The sequence below is a fragment of the Mauremys reevesii genome, linkage group 1 (genome assembly GCF_016161935.1).
Source record: "Mauremys reevesii isolate NIE-2019 linkage group 1, ASM1616193v1, whole genome shotgun sequence".
In the NCBI taxonomy this organism is placed as follows: Eukaryota; Metazoa; Chordata; order Testudines; family Geoemydidae; genus Mauremys; species Mauremys reevesii.
Window position 1 is genome coordinate 83,768,268 of NC_052623.1, and position 20,761 is coordinate 83,789,028.

General features: G+C 40.1%; 1 protein-coding gene across 3 annotated transcripts in view; it reads left to right on the forward strand.

The window, feature by feature from the left end:
- Positions 1–20,761, forward strand: part of UCHL3 (ubiquitin C-terminal hydrolase L3) — a 60,213-nt gene that overhangs the window by 25,643 nt on the left and 13,809 nt on the right. For 2 of the 3 annotated variants that reach the window (XM_039520228.1, XM_039520230.1), the window contains 4 exons: positions 607–763; positions 1,340–1,425; positions 1,993–2,040; positions 16,607–16,708. In XM_039520228.1, the coding sequence (XP_039376162.1) occupies positions 607–763; positions 1,340–1,425; positions 1,993–2,040; positions 16,607–16,708 (393 nt within the window). The remainder of the gene's footprint in view (positions 1–606; positions 764–1,339; positions 1,426–1,992; positions 2,041–16,606; positions 16,709–20,761) is intronic. The other variant, XM_039520229.1, reaches the window with a different exon arrangement.

A 20,761-nucleotide genomic window follows, 5' to 3' on the forward strand; every position in this document is an offset into this window, starting at 1 on the left:
CTGTCATGGAGTAAACTGAACAGAATAAACAAAATTGTATTATTATTATTTATTATTATGGCCTCAAAGTTCAGCACCACTCAAAAATATATAAATGACTCAACTTTTTCCAGAAAAAATAAGACTATATTGGAGCTTCTACAATGCTTCATTTTTTCCCTTTTAGCGTAGTTATTTATTGTACTCTAGTTTGCTTGCCATAGATCTAAAACTTCCATTACCTTCTCCAAGGCCTTTTGCTGGATTGCAGGGAGGCTGTGGTAAGGGGGACTGTTTCTCTAAAACTGAGCCTAGCTCATCAGTCTTCATGTTTGAACATTCTTAGCATAGCACTAGATGGCACAACAAGTTAAGTGATTCAGAATATTGGATAAAAGACACTGATGTTTGGCTGGTGACAAATACTGATTTAGGACTTGACTCGCAGATTTATACAAGTGAATAATCTCAGGTACATCAGTGAGACTGGTCATGTGGCTAAAGGCTGCAATCACTTACTTATTCTGTTCTGCTTCCAACTACTATTAAATTTTAATGGAGCTTTGTTTTTGCATGGGAAATTTGAAATAGTTCTACATGCAAGACGCTATTGATTTTCTTTTCCAGTATGAAACATTCAGAACAGAAGAGGAAGAGAGAATAAAAGCCCAGGGACAAAATGTCAGATCATCAGTATATTTCATGAAGCAAACCATCAACAATGCTTGTGGAACAATTGGACTTATTCATGCTATTGCAAACAACAGAGATAAAATGAACTTCGGTAAATCTTTTCTCTTAATATACTTAATATAATTTTTTGGAGGGTAGGTGGCGCAGTACTTCCTTCATAGTGTTGACTCTACATGGAAAATTCTTTAAAAGACACAAGTAGAAATTTGCCATTAGTCTTCTTGTCTTAATTATACAGCAGCAATACAACACAGACTTTTGTTAGTGGGTAGTCATTAAGAATTTTTAGTAATACAAAGGACAGTAATATAGCACATAGTTAAATGAATAAAATACAACTCCAAATTCAAAGTAGCAAATACCATATTAATATTTCACACAATAATAAGAGTCTGGTGACTTTAAATTGTTTTGTCGTTGTATGCAGTGGAATAGAATGTGTTGCATTACAGGCTTAAATCTCCTGTCTGGATGTAAATAGACTGTATGCCTTGTGTACAAGTTTTTTGACAATGTAATGTTTAATATTAGCCTAGAAGAAAAGTAAAGAAGAAATAATACAAATCCAAATTGTTCCTTATGTTGTAACCTTTCAGTTTTCATCTAATTTTCTAAGTTGCTGAGAACAGAAAGAGGAATTGAATGATTTTATTTGTTTATTTTTAAGAATCAGATTCTACATTGAAAAAATTCCTGGAGGATTCGTTACCTATGAGTCCTGAAGAGAGAGCCAAATATTTAGAAACCTATGAAGTTAGTATCTTTTTTTTTTTTTTTTTTTTAATATAGTAGAATTGTTAGCAGGAATAGTCTTGCATCTAAGCCCTGATCCAACAAACACTGATGAGCTTAAATAGTCCCATTGTTGTAAATGGGGCTGCTCATGTGTTTAAAGTTAAGCATGTGCTGAAGTGCTTTGCTAGATTAAGACATGAATGTTTTATTGTAAATTTTGCTTGCTACTAGTGGGGAATTAGTAATCTCACTAACGTGGACAACTTTAACAAGTGTTATTTGATTTTTCACTTTGCATGAAATAGCATTACAGTTTAAAAAAGCTCTTAACACTTTTAAAATACTGTCTTTTTTTTTTAATTGAGATATCTTGAGGTTAGTTAATGTCTAATCAGTACTTCTAATAGTTACAACCCTAAAAAATCATACACTATAGTATATAACACAACTTTACTCTACTTTGATGTAAACTTCCATAACCTTCCAATTAAAATGAAGAAAGTGGAATGAGTCTTTAAATACCTGCTATTTCAAGAAATTATTTTTTTCTTTTGAAGTCTAATTAAACATATGTTCTAATTTCAGGCTATTCGTGTTACTCATGAATCCAGTGCCCATGAAGGTCAGACTGAGGTATTCCATTTTTTTAACTTTGTTTATTTTACGAACATAATACTTTGACAGAATGTTTCAAGTTGTTCTGAATTCAGACTTATGGGGAAACCATAAATTCTTTCTAAATAGTGGTTTTCATTAATAAAGTATCTTTTATTACAGTTTTTGGGAGGATGAAAAAACTGTCAGAGAATGAGCAAAAAACCTTGTTTAAAATCTACTGTCACCACCTTACTTCATCAAATTGGAAAAACAACTTTGCAAAGCAGAGAAGAAGATTCAAGACTGACTCCCAAAATAACTTTACTGGAATAGATATGATTAAGTAATAAGCTGGTTGGCTGTCCACAGAGTTTGTCTAACCTAAGTAAAAGCAGGCTGTAGAACCCTGCAGCACTTAGAGTATAAGCTCTAGGAAACCTGTACGTGTAATATATGGAAAATTTTTGTAGAAGACTGAATTCTTAAAATAACTGTAAAACAGGAGCTTTGGTTACCTCGCTACTGTAACCTCAAAGAAAAATTAAGTGAAGTTGACTTTGGCATAACAAGCATTGCCTAAAGCAGTGGTCCCCAACCTTTTTGGCTGGCGGGCGCCAGCCGAAGGACCGCTGCGGCGGTGGAGCACCCACCGAAATGCCGCCGAATTTCAGCAGCGACGCCTCTCAATGACGTTGCTTGCCATTGACAAGCAACGTCATCGAGAGGCGTTCCCGCCAAAATTCGGGAGCGACGCCTCTTGATGACGTCACTTGTCGGCAGCAGGCGGCGTCATCGAGAGGCATCCCCGCCGAAATGCCGCTGTGGACTAGGACGCAGGCGCATTAAGATGCCCCCGCGTGCGCCATGGCGCCCGCAGGCACCACGTTGGGGACCTCTGGCCTAAAGAATGATATGATGATTTTGGGTTAGAAAAGTGAATATTTGCAGCTAAACATCACATTACCTTCTCCTCTATCCCTAGGCAATGATCTAGAAGATAGGTCATTGTAGTAGGTGTTTTGTTCTATTACTGACTGCTGTGTGACATTACATAAGTCATTTCACTTTACCTCTGTTTCCCCATCCATCCTTTGTTTTTAACTATATTGTAATATTTTTGAGGCTGGAACTCCCTTTCAGTCAGTGGCTAGCATGACTGAGCCCAAGTCTCAGTTGGTTCACTTCTCTAATACAAATAATTGATAAAGGCATAACATAAACTAATTGTAAATGCACAATTATTATAAATAAAATTCTAAGACTCTTAATATGAGTAAACATTTTAATTATAATTTGAGGGGACACTGTCAAGCACCCTAATCGGGGACCAAAGTTTTAGGTGACTGGAAAGTGCTGTATTCTGCTAGAAAGTATCATCCCGACTATAACAGACATAGTCTTCAGCTTGATTTTTCTCAAGCTATGAATACGACATTAACTGCATTTGTTGTCAGTGTCAAACAAATGTGTGCTCTTGGTGATGTATAATTAGTTATGTGCACAGCTTTCCTGTGGGATCTTCTGTGTATTTAACTACATACTGTTACATAGCTGTAATGTAAGTAGCAGGATATTTGCAAAGATATTTTAATTACATTTTAGCCCCTCACAACTAACCTCCAAATCCTAGTCCTATACAACATTGCTTAGTTGTATCTTGGCTTTGCAGTATGAGATACAGCTTTCCATTCCTCTAGTATAATCTAAAGTACTCCCAGCAAGAGTAATTAGCTGAAGTTATGAAAGCTGTCCAAGAGAATTGTCTCCATTTAATTTCCACCTTAATAAAGGTATCAAAATGATATTTTCCCTTTCTTCATATGCAATGTGGCACTGGCAACTTTAACCTGAGTAGTTCATGCTGATCAGACAGCAGATATCGGTGTGGAGCTATGCTCTACTAATACACCTTCAACTGCTGAAGTATTAAACTTTACAATCAAAACTATTCAATAATACTCAGAGCAGGAAGTAGTTGCAGAAGCAGAGAGCAGTTAGAACTTGGTGCATACCATTTTTGTTGTCATTCATCTAAAAATGGAAGACATTTCCAGGAGAAAAGGCATATCTAAAAATATTGGTTGACTTCCACTGGTTTTGATTAAGAAATTGCGATCTATTGGGCTGAAAACTATTGCAAAATTTTCACCAAAAACATAATAGTGTCATTTTTAGATATTCCACAAACACAGTTACAGTGAGATACAATTATTGTTTAGTGGGTGCTGTAAAATGTGTGCATTTTTGCCTAGCTGCATATGCTTAACAGTGTACCCTTGTAGTTCAAGCATGCAAAAAGGCCTTTTCTAATTTTAGTGCTCCATAACTTTGTAACGTGGCATTTATTTATTTTTTTAATTGGCTGAATGAATATGCAGGAAAAATAGATGAGCCATTAAAACGAGCGGGTGATTGATAAATGTTACAATTTTAAATGCTTTCTTTCCTGATAAAATCTAAAGCATAATAAGATCTCTTCTGTGCCTATCTTGTTTGGTTCTTCTTTCCCGTTGGAAGCTATTGAGAATGCTTAAGAGCCTAGTATATAATTTTTTAAGTGTTACTAGTTGCTATGGAAGATGGAGGAAAATAATAAATAGAACTCTAGATCAAAATCATTGCAAATATATAAAATGCCATTGCTATTGTATTGCAAATGCCTCTTAATTGTATCAAAAAAGTTGCAAATGTATCTACAACAGGGGTCGGCAATCTCTGGCACACGGCTCGCCAGGGTAAGCACCCTGGTGGGCTGGGCCAGTTTGTTTACCTGCCGCATCGGCAGGTTTGGCCGATCACGGCTCCCGTTGGCCGTGGTTCGCTGTCCCAGGCCAATGGGGACTATGGGAAGAAGTGTAGGCCGAGGGATATGCTGGCCGCGGTTTCCCACAGCCCCCATTGGCCTGGAGCGGCAAACCACGGCCAGTGGGAGCGGTGATCGGCCGAACCTGCTGATGCAGCAGGTAAACAAACTGGCCCGGCCCGCCAGGGTGCTTATCCTGGTGAGCCACGTGCCAGAGGTTGCCGACTCCTGATCTACAAGGTTATGTCTACACTACGAGCTAGGGGGGGTGATTTCCCGTTTGTATACATGTACTTGTGCTAGCTCTTACCAGGCTAATGCTAGTATAAATAGCAGTGTCGCCGCACTAGCAAAGTAGTGGCAGTGGAAGCATGACTGAGTTGTGTGTATACACTTGGCACTAATTTCGGGTGGGTGTGTAGGCAGCACAGCTCAGTCATGCCTCTGGTGCTGCTGTCAGTGCTAATGCAGCTACACTGCTATTTATATTCATGGTAGATCATTGAGTGCTAGCACAAATATATAATATGAACAGGGGAATCGTAACCCAAGCTCATAGTGTAGACCATAGTCTAAGAGTGATAGTCTGAGATTATTTCTCGATATGCTGAATTGAAGAACACCAAAAATTAAGCTCATCCCAGAGGAAAGCATTACAACTCAAACCACCATTCTGTATTTTGACTAGGGATACATAACATACATGAGAAGAAAATAGTCTAAAGCAGTACAGAAAACCAAGTAGTGGAAGTTTTAATGGTGTTAGCAAAGAGTTTAAAACCAAAGTTTGGGAGATCTCTTTAGAAGGGTTAAGGGAAAATGCGGGAAGCAGTGCAGGCTGAGGGATGTGCTGGCCGCGGCTTCCTGCCATGCCCATTGGCCTGGGACGGCGAACCACGGCCAATGGGAGCCGCGGTCGGCTGAACCTCCTGATGCAGCAGGTAAACAAACTGGCCTGGCCTACCAGGGTGCTTACCCTGGTGAGCCGCGTGCCAGAGGTTGCCGATCCCTGCACTAAGCCAAAAGCCCTTATATGCCCATCTTGAACCGAAGGCAGGTGAGAGAGAAATATATAGACTAACAAAGACCCGTGATAAGACAACTAAAGACAGTGGTGAGATCCAAGTAATTAAAGATAAATGTAGAAATACCTTAATAAATGAAAACCAGATTAAGGAACAGTGGAGAAATTACTTTGAAAGGCTTATGAATGAAGAGAATCCAAGAGAACCATGCCATATGATTAAAATCAAACTGGTGGCATCAGTCCAGGAAGTAGTTGCAGAAGTACTGAGCAACATGAAAATTAAAAAATAATTTCTGCCTTAGTGACATACCAACAGAAGTATGGAAGGTGTGAACATATTGAGACAACAGTTTAATTTTGTCATGAAGACTGAGATGATGCCTGGAGAAGAGCCCCATACCAATTTATTAAGAGGAAAGCAGACATAGCAAGACTTGGGTAACTAATGTGACACTCAGCTGGTGACCTACACGAGGAAAAATTGGGAGAAAGTTATGGATAAGAGACTATGAAGAGAAGTAAAGGTCAGTGACAATCAGTTTGGATTTTCTTACCAGGCAAGTCAAAAATGGATGTGATCTTTGCTCTAAGATTGCTTGTGGAAAAATATAGAGAAAAGAGGAAAATACTGCACATAGTATCCATTGATCTTTGAAAAATCTTATGACCACATTATGAGAGTGGTCATTGGGAAGTGTATGAGAATGAAACAGATTCCTGAAGGCCATATGTAGAAATTGAACAGGTTCTAGTAATAGAGTACATCAGGGCTCTGCACTAAGCCCCTTTTTGTTCACACTGATGCTTGCTGCACTTACAGAAAACATCCAGAGAGTGGCACCGTAGTGTATGCTTTTTGCAGATTGATGTGCTCATGGGGGAGAGCGAAGAAGAAGGGGAAGAAGATTTAAAGATATGGAGGTGTGTACTTGAGAGAAATGGCCTGAAAATCAGCAGAAATAGAACAGAGTATATGGTTTGAAGATACCTTGCAGGAAGACAACAAAACTATCAGTGAAAGTCTGGAGGGGCAGCCACTATCAGAGTTACGAAACTCAAGTACCTAGTTTTGATAATACAGCTGAACTCAACAACAAACTAATAAGCAGAGAGGCATGTACTAAATGGAGAGAAATGAGCGAAGTCATCTTTAATAGAATGCCTATCAAATTGAAAAATAAGATCTACATTATAGTAATTAGGTTTGTACTTTTGTATAGCTCCAAACGCTGGGCACTGATGAAGAGGCAGGAGCAAATCTTGAATACAGTGGAAATGAAAAGGTTAAGATGGATGCTTGGAGTTAGAAGGATAAACCATGTTAGGAACAAAAGAATTAGGGGAAGAGTGAAGATGATACCAATTAGAGAAAAGCTGAGGAAATCCAGACTTGCGTGGTTTGGGCATGTGAAAAGAAGATCAGAAGAATATATAGGAAACAGGGTGTTAATCTTAGAAGCAGAGGTAGGAGAAGGGTTGGAGGACCCAAACTAGATAGATGGATGTTATGCAAAAGGATTTGATTAGCTGCAAAGTTTCTGACAAACTGCTTCAAGAAAGACTGGAATGGAGAAGGACTCAGAGCCAGCCCCATATCAGTGGAACTAACGAGAGGAGGAAAAGAGAAGACGATGACAGTGGGGAAAATATACCCTGGTATACCACCTGTTATGGAAGTACAGAAATAATCTTCTACTGTTTGACATTGTACCGCTTCTGGTTTTCTTGTATGCTTCCTACTTCTAGCTACCAGGTGACAGCTTCAACTACAACTGTGCATGTTTGGCTAAGAAAGATGAGAGAGACCCTTGAACTGAGTAATCCTTGAATTGTTGTACCTTAGTTGCTGTGTAGCAGTATAACTGCCACCCCTTCTAGCGGCAACGCATAACTTTCCATTGAAACTTGACCAACAATTCTGGCAATGAGAAATTTAATTTTGGAAAATCAAAATGAACTGCTTTTAGTTACTCGTAAATTGAGAGAATTGGTCTCAAATTCACAGTTCGCTTATGGATTCAGCATTATGACTAGGACTGGTGTATTTTTTAGAGAGATTGTAGTTGTAGTAACTCTGAAGTCTCTTGAAAACCAGTAAGTTGGAATCATAGTTCAGCTGGACTTCTTCCTTATCTTGAACCATGACTGCAAACCCTAGGCTATAAGAAGTTGTTTAGCATGCCATCAGAACTGTAAACTTGCTTGGAATGTAACATGCTCAGGCTTCAATTGTGATCGCTGTGGTTAGCCTTGGCAATGGTAAAGAGTGAAGACATTCTGTTTTCAACCATTGTAAAATGTAGGCTTTCCAAGATCTTTGGTTTCCTGGGTCATTATGATTTATTGGTTGAGAAATAACATGAAGGAGCTTGCCATTATCTTTTTCCATGGAGCGTATAATGGTATTTTGTGTATTTTGACACACAGCCCATGTTTTCGCCTTTTTTTGGCCAGGAACCCATGTGACCTCCTTAAGGAATGGTTTTTGCAGCTTCTCCAAGGTTCCAGTGATACTATTGCTGCCATTATAAATATGGGTCGTGATAGTGTTTTTTGTTTGTTTGTTTTACAAGTTTTTTAATACTCCAAAACGTACCCGTAAAGGAAATGAAATTTTAAACATTGTATAGCATGACCAAAGTATTCTTAGATATAAATTCTTTTTTCACTTTCTGTCTTACATTCTTACTGAAAGGTTGGGTATACATCTTCTCTCTCCAACTATCTAGAATACAAGAATATATATTTACAATTACTTTCACTCAAACTCTGATTCACTGTGTTCCACGGTCCCTTGCATCACAGTGGAGTATTTGAGAGAGAGATGTCCAGTCCAATTCTGATACTCCAGTTGCAGTACCGGAAGGAATACAAGTAACTATTCATTATTGTAATAAAAATATGCTAGTATTGAGCTAGCACCCCGCTCCCCCATCCCAGCCCAGAGCCCCTCCCGCACCCTGAACTCCTCCTTTCTGGTTCCACCCTGGAGCCTGCACTCCCAGCCAGAGCCCTCACCCCCTCTCACACCCAACCCCAATTTCGTGAGCATTCATGGCCCGCCATCCAATTGCTATTCCCAGATGTGGCTCTCGGGCCAAAAAGTTTGCCCATCCCTGCCATAGAACCTCAGCCTCTTCAGGAGGATTCCAGATTGATTTGACTGAAATAACTTTTAACGAAGTTTACAGTGGAGGTGAATTAAATATGGAAGGGTATTTAGGATTTTAATCTGGACACTACTTATTTTCAAGGCCCTATGTCTGAGGCCATTTGTCTGGCTCGGTAGTACTCTCAGGCACTCTTCAAAATATGCTTACCTCAGTTATGGACTGGATTGTAAATTGCAGGGAAATACACTGTAAAAAAAAAAAAATCAGTTTACCAGTTTCAGAGCCTGTAAGTAATTCAGGCCAAAAACTTCACTTGTTGGAGGAATGCCTTCTAAATTGTAGAGATGTTGGATTTTAAATCTGCTATTCTTAACTACCAACCTGTAATATTTCCTTCTGCCTTCGTTACAAGCAGCTATTCAGTAAGCAGTCAGCTAACAAATCTTCTTCCCAGCAATATTGTGCTGACTTTTTGATATGCCCAGTGTTGATAGAATGAACTTTTTTTTTTTTATGCTGGGAAAAATAGTTGATGAAATAAAAGCTACACAATCAATAGTAAAATGTTGTAATTACGCTTTCCTAAGTAGTTATTTGGATAACTAAAAACAATGTACTCTTTATCTTCAGACAGTACTATTCTGCTGTTAAATAAAATATAATACATTGCAGGATAACTGATGCAAAAGCTGTTTTTAAGCTTCAGTTTTGAAATTTGGTTACTTGATAAAAGTGTATTAACTATATGAAGATTAAGTTCAGATGCCATCTTCAATGTTCTCTAACAGCTTTCATTGGAAAGTGCACATGGAGATGTTTTTAATCCAACAGATGTTCAGTAAAGGTTTAAAGTTGTAAAATATATTTACATTAGCTACTATATGGATCTTGTCACCGTAGTCTCTGAGTGCAATTTGGGAAGTTTGTGGGAAAAAATAACATTTTGAGGTTATTTCTTGCAATTGGACAGCATGATATGAAGTATTGTGTCCCTACATGTGTTGAAACATTAAATCTGCTTAACGTAATAGCTTCCAACCCATCAATTTAAGTCTTCAAAAAAAATTGTGATAAATTGTGCCCAGTAGTTTGTTTATAAATACCTGCTTAGAAACAATTTTCATTTTGATCCAACATTCTAATGCTTCTTAAAAGGCACTGTGCAAACATTGAAGAACACAATGCCCATATACAGTAGGTGTATATACACTATACAGATGGGGAAACTGAGTCTCAGAGTACTTAAGTGACTTTGCTGAGGCTTGCCAATGAATCAGTAGCGGTGCAAGAATTAGAATTCAAGAGTTTGTGGCTTCAAGCTTTGTTTTCAGTCCCCAAACTGTGCTGTCTCAACACTACTACCTTGCAATTTGAGAGAAATTTCTAGTTGCAGGATAGATATCCTTCAGAGAACTTGAATTTCATTGTATACGTCATCTATTGTGCAGTATTATTCTAGTATCATTCTTATGTTTCACTTCTCAAATATGATCATCAGCATTTAAGTGAATTTTCCTCTTGGGAATAAAAACCTTTATTCTGATTTTTATGTTAGTGAAGTTGGAGGCAACTTAATATAAATCTTGTTGACATTTAGGTGGTAGTATTATGTTTGAAACATTTTACGGTGTGTTCCTATATTAACATTCATACTTATTGAATAAGTCTGTATATACAAATCTGAAATTAAACTTTTATTCCACATTTCTCATCCGTGGTATAACATAAATGATATCAGCTCCTGTGATAATTCTGGAGTCTATTTGCCACAGATAATAAGTACACCAGCTTTTTTTTTTTGTCATTTTAATTTGTAGTTTCATGAAGGATTTTAACCCTCTAGAATTTTCAGCATTTTGCAGTAAGGTACTTCAACTACAAATCCTTTCATCTTGTGTAATTGCATAGCCCAAGAGTCTCCCTTTTCCCTTATGCTTGCCGAGTGCTATTATGGGCCTTGGTAGAGGATACCATCTAAAGCTGTGTTTGTGGCTTCCAAGTCACCAATTAAAATGGAAATGTCATACTTAATGGAATCCTTAATAAATATGCATCATCTCTAAATACAGAGGTGTTTTGGAATAGCAACAGTCAAAATAATCTGTATTGGCTCTTTATATTAAACAATAGAGAGCTCAGATCATTTAAATAGTAGATGGAATTTAAAAATATCAAACCTTGTAAAAATATTTTAAGATACTTATGCATTGAATTAAGTGACTGCAGAAAGTAATCTTCTTAATCAAATACTGGCAGTCTGCCTTCTGTGGATTTCCTAATACCTAGTAGTCCAGACATCACTCTTGTCTAATTACTATTAAAAAACAAAACAAAAAAAACCCTTAAACTTTTCTTTGATAAGCCAAAGAAATTCAAGAGGAAAGCTGATCATGATCATGAAGTCTGAGTACAAGGAGACGCGATCTCATACTAGAGGGCTCTTTAATATAGCAGACAAATGCATGACAAGATCTAATGGCTGGAAATTGAAATTAGAAAAAAAATGAAACTGGAAATAAAATGTAAATTGACTAACATCTTACCGGGGATAAGGTAATTCTCTATCACTGGTAGTCTTTAAATCAAGATTAGGTACATATCTTTCTAAAAGATGCACAGACTGTTTGGCATTAAGGACGAATTACTTAGTGAAATTCTATGGACTGTTATTCAGGAAGGATGATTATATGGCCTTAGTAGTCAATTGTCCCTTACAGACTGGAAGAAAGGGAAGATGTGAGGGATGTGCTTTAATTAGACTACACCTTTATTAATTTAACTCATTTGGGAATTATCCAGCAATAATTCAGACAGCACACATCCTCATACCTTCCAGTATACCCAGAGGGTCTGGATGGCTGCACAGCGAGTTCCAACAGGTGGAAGGAGGTGCCAGATAGAAGGTTTGACCCCTGAGAGTGTGCTTAGGAGACCCCAAGATTGGGGCAGCATCTGGGCTTGAAATACTCCTGGGATCCACAGTAGCAGGGGCTTGGATTCCCCTTAGAGTAGTCCTAGTGGGAGGCCAGTAAGGGGTGCTCCCTAAAATCTGTGACCTCTGGTCTGTCAGCAGGGCCAGCCTTAGTGGTGAGTGATACTGGTGATTGCTCAGGGTGTCATGATTGGGGCGCACGGTCCAAGTGCTGCAAGCTGGCTGGCCGTGGCTGCTGGAGTGGGGGTTAATGCAGGCAGTGCTTAGTTTATAATGAAAGAGGTGCTGAGGCTCAAGCTGGGTGGCCAGAGAGTAGCAGCTGCTGGCCAGGCACCCAGCTCTGAAGGCAGCGCCACCTCCAGCAGCAGCACAGAAGTAAGGGTGGCATGGTATGTGGTATTGTCACTCTTACTTCTGTGCTGCTGGTGGCAGCTGCTGGTCAAGAGTCTAGAGGTGCTGGGGCTATGAACTGCAAGCCTAGCTGTGCTGGGACCAAGTCTCGGCAAGCCCCGGCACAAATTAAGCACTAAGTGCGAGCAAGCCTGGGTCTGGAGCCCCTGGCCAGCCAAGAGGGGCGTGGGCCATATTTCCCAGAGCTGCTAGCCTGGTGGGGAGGCACATGCAGGAGGGCTTGCCCCTGCGGAGCCCCAGGTCCCCCGTTTCCAGGGGCAAGGCTGGGGGCTGAACACTTGCTCTCCTCCTGGTAGGTTGTCAGAGGCTGTATGGCCGGGTAGCCTTCGGACTTAGAAACTCCTCCCTGTGCAGACCTTCTAGGCTCCAGGGCCAAGAGCTGTGTGCCCCTGCTGCTGTTCTCACAAAGAAAGGGCGCCAACATACAAGTTTGCCCAGTCTTCCTAAGGCTGGCCCTGTCTGTCAGGAACCAGATTCCCTATGGAATGAGTACCTGCACCAGACATCTACCACCTGTTAAGTTGCAGCTACTTGGACTGTGTCAGTGACTGGGACATGGGCAGTCTTAGTGGCTAGAGTAGGAGTCCAGGCTGAGGGCAAGGACTGGTAACTTGGAGTGAGGCAAGGCAGGAGCAGAGCCGGGAACAAGCAAGCACAGGAGCTACCCCTGCTGCTGCTGCTGGGCTCAAGAGCTACTCTCCTGATTCTTCCAGTCAATCACAGGGTGTAGGCAATCTGGCAACCTACTACATGCCTACTGCACTTTCTAGGTTGCCCGGAGACTGGCTCTGCTGCAGGCCCTGCTTCCTGACAAACTATGCCTCCCAGCTTACCTAGCTAGATCCTGGAGCTGCTTTGGGAGGGTGAAAAAAAACCACTCCGGCCAATCTGGCAGTGAGAGGAAAATTTAGTTTCCAGTTCCAGAAAAGTCAACAAATATGATGCCTACAGCCAGCCACAAAAACCCAGTCCTACTTTGATCCCATGGGTACGAGGGTAAGAACTGCTGATCTGGGCATGAGAGCACATTAACGTCTACGTGGTGCACAGGCAGATAATGGCTTACATGAGTCCCTCTGACAAGCCCCCAGCTCAGGTGACGTCCTCCCCTCCCATCCCAAAGGAAGGGGAATCCTTAAAGGAGCTATGACCCCATTCTTCCTGCTTGACCAAAAAAAATTCCCTTGCCTTTATAGTTTCCCATGTTGCATTCTGGCCTTAAAACCTATTCAGAAACACTTACCTGAACAGAGATCAGAATTAGTCTTGTCAAAAAGTAAATTTAAAAAATCTTGTAAAATAATCCAAAATATCAAAAAAATCTCTCCTACTTTAATAAACAATGTTGCATATGCCTTCAGCTTTTTGACATTTATTATGCTATAAATTTTATATATACTATTTTTTTTACTAAAATATAAATACTGTAAAACAAATTATACTTTACTGTTTTAATTGTTTATCAACAAAATTTAATTCATTAAATTTTTTTCTTTTTAATTTGTTTGTTGTATAAAGCTTTGTAAAAAGGTAAACAATTACTTGTTTTAAGAAAGAAAAAAAAACCTCTAATAAAAAAAAAAAAGCAAGAATCTTTGCAGAATTACAAATCCTCATAGTTTTTTGTGGCATTTCCATTGTGGGGGAGGGAGGAGAGGGTCTGACTTGCCACACACTGAGATGCCAAATTCGATCCTACATCTTGTTCTGATCAGTCATGTTCTGATCCGTGCCACATGTTCCATTGACATTGTGATCCATTGACTCTGAGAAATCTCTGCAGAAACTGTAGAGGATTAGAGATTTTGAGATTTTAGAGATTTTGAGTATTTTTCTTATGTTCTGAAGCTTGTTATTATAAACATTTGATATATTTTCCCTATTTTTCTAACTTTGCAGTCTTTACCTGTTTAGCTGTTTTAGCATGAAACCACAAGAGTGTACAACTGTGTCATAGCATAGCAGAGCATCAGCTCCACTTCTCTCCACACACATATATTGTCTTTCTGCTGCTGGATTTTATCTTCAATCTCTTCCTCCTTTAGCTCTAGTATGTTTCCTTCTCCCTGCTCCTGCAGAGCTTCTCATCTAAGGCAAAACACATTAAAGTTATAACTTTTGGATCAGGCTCTAAAGGCAACGAGCAACAAACTGTGGCCCATCCCATGGGACTGTCTGCCTGCCCGCCCCGGCCGGCCCGGCCGAGCCTAGCCCCTCCCCTCCTGCCTCCTCTCCCTCCCCCACCCAGCCACGCTGCTGCCATGCTGGCGCTCTGCTGCGCTCTGGGGCCCACTGGTGGGGAGTGCAGCTGCTGGCCTCTGGTGTCGTCGGCTGTCGAGCTCCTGCTGCTCTGGTAGTGGGGGGGGGGGGGGGGGTAAACAGGGGGGGGTTCTGGGGGGCAGTCAGGGAGGAGGGAACGGTTGGATAGGGTGGAGGTTCTGGGGGGCGGTCAGGGGATGAGGAACAGAGAGGGTTGGGAGTCGGAGTCCCGGGGGGCCTGTCAGGGGGCAGGGATGTGGATAGGGGTCAGGAGGGCAGTCGGGACAGGGAGCAGGGGGGTTGGATGGGGGCAGTGGTCCCAGGAGAGGGCGGTCAGGGGACAAGGAGCAGGGGGGGTTGGATAGGTTGGGAGCTCTGAGGGGGGCAGTCAGGGGGCGAGAAGTGGGAGGGGGTGGATAGGTGGTGGAGGCCAGGCTGTTTGGGGAGACACAGCCTTCCCTACCCGGCCCTCCATACAGTTGCGCAACCCTGATGTGGCCCTCAGGCCAAAAAGTTTGCCCACCCCAGTCTAAAGGCAAGGAGCATATTACAAATTTCTACATGACTCTTCACCATGGCCCTAGGGTGACCAGACAGCAAATGTGAAAAAATGGGACGGGTGGGTGGTAATAGGAGTCTATATAAGAAAAAGACCCCAAAATTGGGACTGTCCCAATAAAATCAGGACATCTGGTCACCCCATACATGGCCCAGATGCTAAAAATCTCATGATATCCCAGGTATACTCATCTCTGAGTGAGTGAGGTTTGCAGTTGTTCTTGTCCTTAGTTCGTAGTGCTTAAAGGAAGAGTCTAGTTGTTTGCCTCTTGCTCTGTTCTAAGTGTGTAAGGCAGTGTGTATGGCACAGAAATTTACCGGACCCTCCTTTCGTGGGAAAGTCACAGAATGAATATAGACAAAAAAGCAAAATGGCAGGTGGAAAGTTGTAAAAGCAGAAGGCAACACTGCTATGGATTTGTGACACGGGATATAAGCATCAACTTGACAAAAAGGTAAATTTCTATTTTGCAGCTATTTGCATAACTACTTAATCAATTATACAGTGGGCCTTTGTAATCCATTAGAACTATTTAATACTTAGTGTACTGTGTTGAATATATGCTTATTGATTGTATCTTGTGGAATTACATCTTGTATTCTGCATACATACATATTCTGTAAAATGAGAGACAGTTGTGCTTGAGTCACTTTGTTATTGCTTCTGTGGTCTTTCTTCTAGTAGCAACTATTTGAATCATTTAACATATCCCTAGTGCTTCCAAAGATATGAAAAAGAACAGAACCGAGATTTCAACTTGTGTTAATGGCAGTACTGCCATTGACCTACTTTGGAAGAATAAGTGGAACATGTATCAAGTTACCCCCGCAAGCCTTTCCAATTGCTATCCTTCTACATTAGGAATGTGCCAGTATGGAAACTTGGGGTTGTGCTGCAATAATGACTTGATCCACTTTAATCAGAACTGTACCATATGTTTCTCTTCTAAATTACATGAAAAACTGACTTTTGGGCTGCGTATATGAGGACAGGATAGATCCTTGTGTGTCTTCTAATCTCTCCCAGAAGAAGTAGATACGATTTCAATCACCTTCCTCCTTTCTTCCAACAATCGATCTAGGATACATTTGTTAAACTTGTCTTCATTTTATGAAGTTTATTGGGTGTGAATAACTCAACTGTTCTGTCGAGTTCATATCTGTCTAGTGGGGAACTTCTTCAGATTTGGACCATATCGTTTGTTAATTTCCATTCTTTGTTGTCATATTATTGTTCAAATCCAGTCCATTCCTACGCACAAATCTTCCATGCTGATGCTTATTAAAGCAATATGCAATACAGAAAGTCAGAGACTTTGCAGTAGCCTAGACCCTAGATATGTTAATTCAAGTTTAAGTGGGTTTTTTTTGTTTTGTTTTTAATATTTATGAAGTCATCATCGTCCCCGCTGTCCTTACCATCATTGTCATTGCAACCTCAGTTAAGCCTGTGCAGAACGAAGGCTTCACCATTGTGTCGTTCTGCATCTCTCTCCTAGGTCAAACATAACCATGTAGGTCCTGCACAGGCTACCAATCCATCAATCCGTCTTCATTGTTGGCAGCCATTGATACGCCTTCCTGTTGGGCTCCGTTCTATTGTAAGTGTAGTCCATCTTCAGTCTCTACACAGCTGTTGCTTTTTCTCTTAACCATTCTTAGGGCTCTTTTCCCTGTGGAACAGCAAGCATGCATCAGTCCATGCTTTGCCTCCCAAGTTTTTTTTGGGGAAGGTGTTTTTTTACTTTAGAGATAATTTGGCATTTGTGAGCTATTTTTCCAAGTACTCAAGAAGCTTGCCCTTTATGGAACTGCTTGTTCTTCCATAAGCTCTTCTTCAAACCTCTGTGTTCTTTACCTCATCTTTATGGTCTTTCAGTTGGGTCTGCTAAACGCACTTCTTAGTAGCTTCTAATTCTTTGCTATACAGCGTGATTTCCCCTTCCTGTGGTTTTATATCCCGAGCCCATTTTCCTTCTTGTTTTCAGTTTTGAGCCTTGCTTCACAATCCTTTAAGTGTTTCAGCAAAGATGAAATGTCTTCTGTAGTTCTGAGGTGGCTTAGATACTTTCTCCCTTGACATCCTATTATTTTAGCTGCAAAGTTTGTAAAATTCACCTTTTGGTTGAAGATTAAAATGTTCTGTTAGATGGTGGTTCCTTATCAAATATTATGCTTCAACTTTTTTCTCTTCATTCAGGAGGCTTGAATATTCATACACTAATTGTTCAATCTATATTTGTTTATTTAGTATGCAACATTTTTAGATAATTGACTGGTTGACTGACTGAACCCTCAAAAGCACTAAATTGAAATAGAATGGTGGAGTGGAAATTCACAAAAATAAAGTCTATTACTTTCCAACACGTGAAAGCTACATTTCCTAAGATGGATACTACCAAGTTACAACTGGGATAGTTATCTTTCTGTTTCAACCAGTATAATCACATTGCTGTCACACTGCTAGAAATTTGCATTTGATTAATGTGGATTCTGACTAAACTGAAATAATTCTGACTGTGAGCCAACTGTAAACTAAATAGTTCCCCAGTCTGAATAGGAATGTGGAAATCCTTGTTGTTGTTGTTGTTGTTTAATGGCACAAACATATTCACCTACGAAATACTTCCATTTCTTTTAGTGTATTTATTTTGTTCATTATGATTTATATACCTCAATGTTGAGACCCTTCCCCATGTACCTTTCCATTTACTTGGAGAACTACTCTTCAGATACTTTATTTTATTCTGTTACGTACATAGGGAGTAGCTCAGACTCTTGCAAATCAGTGTTTGAAAATGTTATGAAACTTTCTAGGTTTTTATATTCAGGGCTTTACCTGGTTTGTAACAAATAAAATCTGAGAACATTATTCAATGGAAAACACACAATTTAAAGGAAAAGAGGTTATATCACCCTTGGCCTTCTCATTAGCATTGGTAAATCTGTGCCATTCATCTGTCTTAATATTCAGTGAGGAATATTTTTTTGGTTGTTTTTAAGTTTATTTTTGTATCTTTAGAACACTTTGCCTAAAAGTTGCTAGTGAATATTTGTATTTCCCCCCTCCAATAAACGTAAAACGAGTGAAATCAAGGATGCAATTAAAGTCCTTTCTAGTGCAACTAGTGTACAGTACATTGAGCCTAAATGTTTTTGGATAAACAGTGTTCACTCTTTGTGCACATGGGGAATCCAGTCATCTATTTCATTTACTTGGGCAGGCGCACACACACACAATGAGTTCCACAAGTTAACTACGCATTGCATGAAGAAGTACTTCCTGCTGCCTATTAATTTTGTTTGGTGACACCAGGTTCTTGTTTTATTGTGAAGGTAAAAACTTCCTTATTCACTTTTTTCACATCATTCATGATTTTATAGACTATTATATCTCCCATTAGTCATCTCTTTTCTAAAGTGAGCCGTCCCAGTCTTTTTAATTTCTCTTTGTATGGAAGATGTTCCATACCCCTAATCATTTTTGTTCCTTTTCTGTACCTTTTCCAATGCTAATGTATCAGACCTACATACAGTATTCAAGGTGTGGGTGTACCATGGATTTATATAATGGCATTATTATATTTTCTGTCCTAATATCTATCCCGTTCCTAATTCTATTAGCTTTATTTTTGACAACTGCTGCATGTAGAGCAGATGTTTTCAGAGAACTATCCATGATGACTCCAGTCGTCTGGTTTAAGTGATAGATTACATGTTACAGTTAGTAGTTCTGCAGTTTCATATTTGAGTTCCTTCAGAACTCTTGGATGAATACCATCTGGTCTTGGTGACTACTTACTGTATAACTTATTTATTTTTTCCAAAGCCATCTCTATTGACACCTCAATCTGTGACATTTCCTCAGGTCTCTCACCTAAAAGGAAAGTCTCAGCTGTGGGAATATCCTTCACATTCTCTGCAGTGAGGACAGATGCAAAGAATTGACTTAGCGTCTCTACAACAGCCTTGACTTCCTTGAGTGTTCCTTTAGCACCTCAGTCATCCAGTGGACCCCCGCTGATTGTTTGGCAAGCTTCCTGCTTCTGATATACTTAAAAAAATGTTACTGTTATTTTTTTGTCAGTATTGCTAGTTGCTCCTAATTCTTTTTTGGCCTGCCTTATAATAATTGATTTGCCAGAGTTTATGCTCATTTATATTTTCCTCTGTAGGATTTGACTTCTGATTTTTAAAGGAGGCCTTTTTGCCTCTAATCACCTCTTTTACTCTACTATTCAGCTATGGTGGCATTTTTTGGTCCTCTTACTGTTTTTGTTTGTTTGTTTTGTAGATTTTTTTTTTTTTAAATTTGCTCCTCTATTATGGTGTTTTAAAAGTCTCCAGCAGCTTGCAGGCATTTCACTGCTGTGACTGTTCCTTTTAATTTCCATTTTAAGTAGCTTCCTCATTTTTGTGTAGCTTTCCTTTTTGAAGTTAAAGTCTGCTGTGGTGGGTTTCTTTAGTATATTCTTCCCTACAAGGATGTTAAATTTAATTACATTCTGGTTGCTGTTAGCAACCTCCTGGATATCTGTTGGAAATCTTGCTACCAACATTCTTTATTCTCATTGTTTAACACATTGCCTTTCTTCCAGTTGCTATAGCCTATTACCAGGGTTCATCTCTGACTCCACACACCCGGGCAGGTTCTACAATGTTGTCCAAGAACCAGTCTTCTCTTTCCATATTGCTAAAACTTACAGTCAGGCCATTATCTCCTGCTTTGTGATCTCCCTGACATTCCACAATCCCCTTTGAAGTCTTTTCCATATATGGAACATTTGTCCTCAGGTGGTCCACAAGGCTGTTACCCTCACGCAACTCCCCCAAGAGACATATACTCCCACCAAGGAGTTAGTCAACTAATAAAGATTAGGCAGAGGAGCCAGTTGGAAATCTGCTGTATCATGATAATAAACAACCTTGCTTGTATATTCTATCCCTTTTGCTTCATCCTTCAGGTATGTCTGTTGTCTTTATAGTTTATAAGCTCTTTAGGATAGGGACTGTCCTCTCTCTCTCTCTCTCTCTCTCTTTTTTAATCTTATTTTTCAGAACTTTAGCATATCCATACAGACATATTCAAATACAGTGACAAAGAAAATATAACAGGAATATGGATTTAACAATATGAAATATTCATAGATAAATACTCCTGAGTGTTATAAGAAATAATTCCCTAACTCCTCCCCCGTGACTCCCCCCAAAAAAATCAGAAGCACAAACTGATTCCAGGTACAGTAATTCCTCACTTAAAGTCGTCCGGGTTAACGTTGTTTCATTGTTACGTTGCTGATCAATTAGGGAACATGCTCGTTTAAAGTTGTGAAATGCTCCTTCTAACGTTGTTTGGCAGCCGCCTGCTTTGTCCACTGCTTGCAGGAAGAGCAGCCCGTTGCAGTTAGCTGGTGGGGGCTTGGAACCAGGGTGGATTGGTAGCCCCCTATCAGCTCCCCCTATCAGCTCCCTGCTCCCCTAAGTTCCCCATGCAGCAGCTGCCTGCAATTCAGCTGTGTCCCTCCCCCCCACTGCCATGTGCTGCTTCTGCTCTCTGCCTTGGAGCTGCTCCCGAGACTCTTGCTTGCTGTGCGGGGGGAGGGAAGGAAGAGGGGGGCTAATGTCAGGGTGCCCCCTTTCCCCCTGCTCCTGCA